The sequence below is a fragment of the Polypterus senegalus genome, chromosome 2 (assembly GCF_016835505.1).
Source record: "Polypterus senegalus isolate Bchr_013 chromosome 2, ASM1683550v1, whole genome shotgun sequence".
Lineage (NCBI taxonomy): Eukaryota > Metazoa > Chordata > Cladistia > Polypteriformes > Polypteridae > Polypterus > Polypterus senegalus.
Genome location: NC_053155.1, coordinates 163,750,642 through 163,753,730, shown reverse-complemented (window position 1 = coordinate 163,753,730; position 3,089 = coordinate 163,750,642). Strand labels below are relative to the sequence as shown.

At 35.3% G+C, this 3,089-nt stretch overlaps 1 protein-coding gene across 1 annotated transcript in view; it reads left to right on the top strand.

The window, feature by feature from the left end:
• Positions 1–1,797: 1,797 nt before the first annotated feature.
• cfap298 (cilia and flagella associated protein 298) overlaps positions 1,798–3,089 on the top strand; it is a 103,380-nt gene continuing 102,088 nt past the window's right edge. Inside the window, exon 1 of the mRNA XM_039744920.1 lies at positions 1,798–1,976. Within this exon, the coding sequence (XP_039600854.1) occupies positions 1,854–1,976 (123 nt within the window). The 5' untranslated portion in view covers positions 1,798–1,853. The remainder of the gene's footprint in view (positions 1,977–3,089) is intronic.

Sequence of the window (3,089 nt, the reverse complement as noted above, 5' to 3'; positions counted from 1 at the left end):
TGTGATGGCTTGGGTGTGCATGGCTGCCAGTGGCACTGGGACACTAGTGTTTATTGATGATGTGAAACAGGACAGAAGCAGCCGAATTAATTCTGAGGTGTTCAGAGACATACTCTGTGCTCAAATCCAGCTAAATGCAGTCTAATTGACTGGGTGGCGTTTCATGATACAGATGGACAATGACCCAAAACATACAGTCAAAGCAACCCAGGTGTTTATTAAAGCAAAGAAGTGAAAATTTCTTGAATGGCCAAGTCATTCACCTGATCTTAACCCAATTGAGCATGCATTTCACTTGTTGAAGACTAAACTTCGGACAGAAAGGCACACAAACAAACCGCAACTGAAAGCAGCTGCAGTAAATGCCTGGCAGAGCATTAAAAAGGAGGAAACCCAGCATCTGGTGTCCAGTGTTCAAGACTTCATATGTATATATAAAAGTGCTTGACAATCCAGTCTGGTTTGAATTGTTATGTGTTTAATACTGCATTGCAACAAGTAAGAAGATGCTCACAGAACAGGGAGGCCATTTGCTAACCATGTCTTCTTTGAGTTTTGCATAACTTTCTTTTCTCCACTTCACACCTTAGTTTCTTTGTAGCTCGCTACCTTGTTTGTTTTTCCTGTACAGAACAGCTGCCCTTTTTCATTTGCTGCTATCCCCATTTCTCTGTGTGATTTACAGCCTTAACCTGTACTGTGGCACTGTTCTGCTTGCACCATTGTATGAATTGCCACCCCACTTATCCACACAATCACTACTAAAGCAGCGAAAAGACACACTGCCTAAGAATACACCACTCAAAGTTTTATTACCAATAAATATCAAGAAACAAATTTTAAAAGTAGTATTGACAAACGAACAAAGTTTGACTACTTTTTCTTTTCTGCATAACATAACAAAATCTTTCAAGGCATCTTTGAGATTCTGGGAATGTAAATCTTACTACTGTTGTGGGGTGGTATTCACCCTGTGTCACCCCTAAGTATAAATATATCGAAATGTAATTTCTTAGCAGATACCGACTAACGTCTGCCAAATTTCAGGTGTTGTGTGTGTTTTTTTTATTTTTTTATTTATTAACTAAAGATGATGTAGTTTTTTTTGTTAAGTGAGTGAGTCAGTTTCTGTAGAGAGAAGTATTATCTAAAACTACAAAAAATTCTTTACATGGAGCTGTATAGAACTCCTTTAAAATTTGGCAAATTTTTTTTTTCAATGCTATTTTAAATTTACTTCGATAAACTTCTTGTGTCTTTTACTAAGCTCCTATTTTTTAAATAGAGACTGGGTATAATACAGCAAACTTCCATTGTCTGTCTCTTTTTTCTCATTTTATTAATTATGTGGTGAGGGTAAATTTTTTAGCATGGTTTATGATTACATATTTTATTTGCTTCTGTAATATATGGGATTGAACAGACCTTTTGTAATCTTTTAATTTTGTTTTAATGAAACTTGTTTTAGAATGTCATATTTAACTTCTTCTGTACTGTATAATATCTTTTATTTTCTTAATGTGTTGCTTACATTCCTGTGGAATCATGGTGTCACAGACAACTTAAATCCACATCCCTGGAAAGCCAGAAGCATAATGGCCATCTTACACATGGTTCATATTCTTCCTCACTTGGTAGAGGGATGAAGGCACTATTCAGAAAAGTTTTAAATTGCATTTTATTAAGATTGTATTACATTGTTCTCCAGTTGTAAGTATGCATTCATATTTTATTTGATTAAAAGAGTTGGAAGCTTTACTATATTCAGTGTCAATAAATGAAAGTAATATTTTTTTTCCTTTTTCTTTTTGTAACAGAAACAAATTCAAGCTAATATTTGTGTAACTATAGAGATGGTGAGGAATGCTCTAGACCAGTTGCGAGGAGCTGTGTCAATTGTTTATCCAATGGGCTTGCCACCCCATGACCCAATAAGACTTGAATTTGAGGATAAAGAAGATTTAACTGGAACTCAGGTACATTTTGGAAGATTTTCATTTCATTGCAAGTGAATAAATACATTCAGTCCTCAACTTGATAGAAAATGACACAAGTCAACGATGTGAATATTAATACCTTGAACCAATGGGAATTGGGGGGTTAGGTTCCTGTGACCACCTAAAACTGTAATCTTTCATTAGAGATTGCTCAAAATACACTTTTCTGCATAAAATTCTTTATAACAAAATATTTCTGACAATATGCACTTTTCATAAAATAACCTTGAATTGACGCATAAAATGCAGTACACAAAATAAAATTGGTAACATGCAAAGTGTTTATTCTCGCTAGTCATTCCCCAGAATTCTGTAACATTTTGTGCCCACATCTCAATAAAAAAAGCTTTACTTGCTGCCATCAGAAGACTCTGAGACTAGTGAGATTGTGATATCACCTCTGCAACTCTGTCCTTCATGGCTGGCAGATAGCATTGGTGATCGTGATGGACACACCAACTTTAAAAAATTTGTCAGCAATGCAAGCTTTATGTGCCGCTTGAGATCCTTATCATCTTATGCACTAAAGGTATTTTGGCACTATTGTGCCTAAATGAAATACCCAAAAATGGCTGTTACTTTGCTTATGTAATAAAGGAACTTCAAATGGCTGTAAAGTAGTAAGTACAATATTTACATTTTATTTATTTATATGATTAAAAACCTTTTACACCAATATGAACTAAATGAAAGAAAGGAAATTTGGTGTTTTAAAGATTTCTCTCCAAAAAACTGGGTTTTGCAGTACATACCCAAGACCATTTATGATGCACAACTGTGGAATTTTCTTTTGTGCCCCAATCTGTCACCTGTTGTTGTACCAAGGTTAGATGTCATATTCCTTAGCATTGTTGTTATTCGGCACAAGCTGTTCCACCTGTTTGGAAACATTATTTCCCTTCTTGGACATCCATATATATCTATACTAATAAAAGGCAAAGCCCTCGCTTCACTCACTCATAAGTAATTCTCCAACTTCCCGTGTAGGTAGAAGGCTGAAATTTGGCAGGCTTATTCCTTACAGCTTACTTACAAGGTTTCATTTCGAAATTCTACACATAACGGTTGACAACGTTTGCCATGTTGAACTTT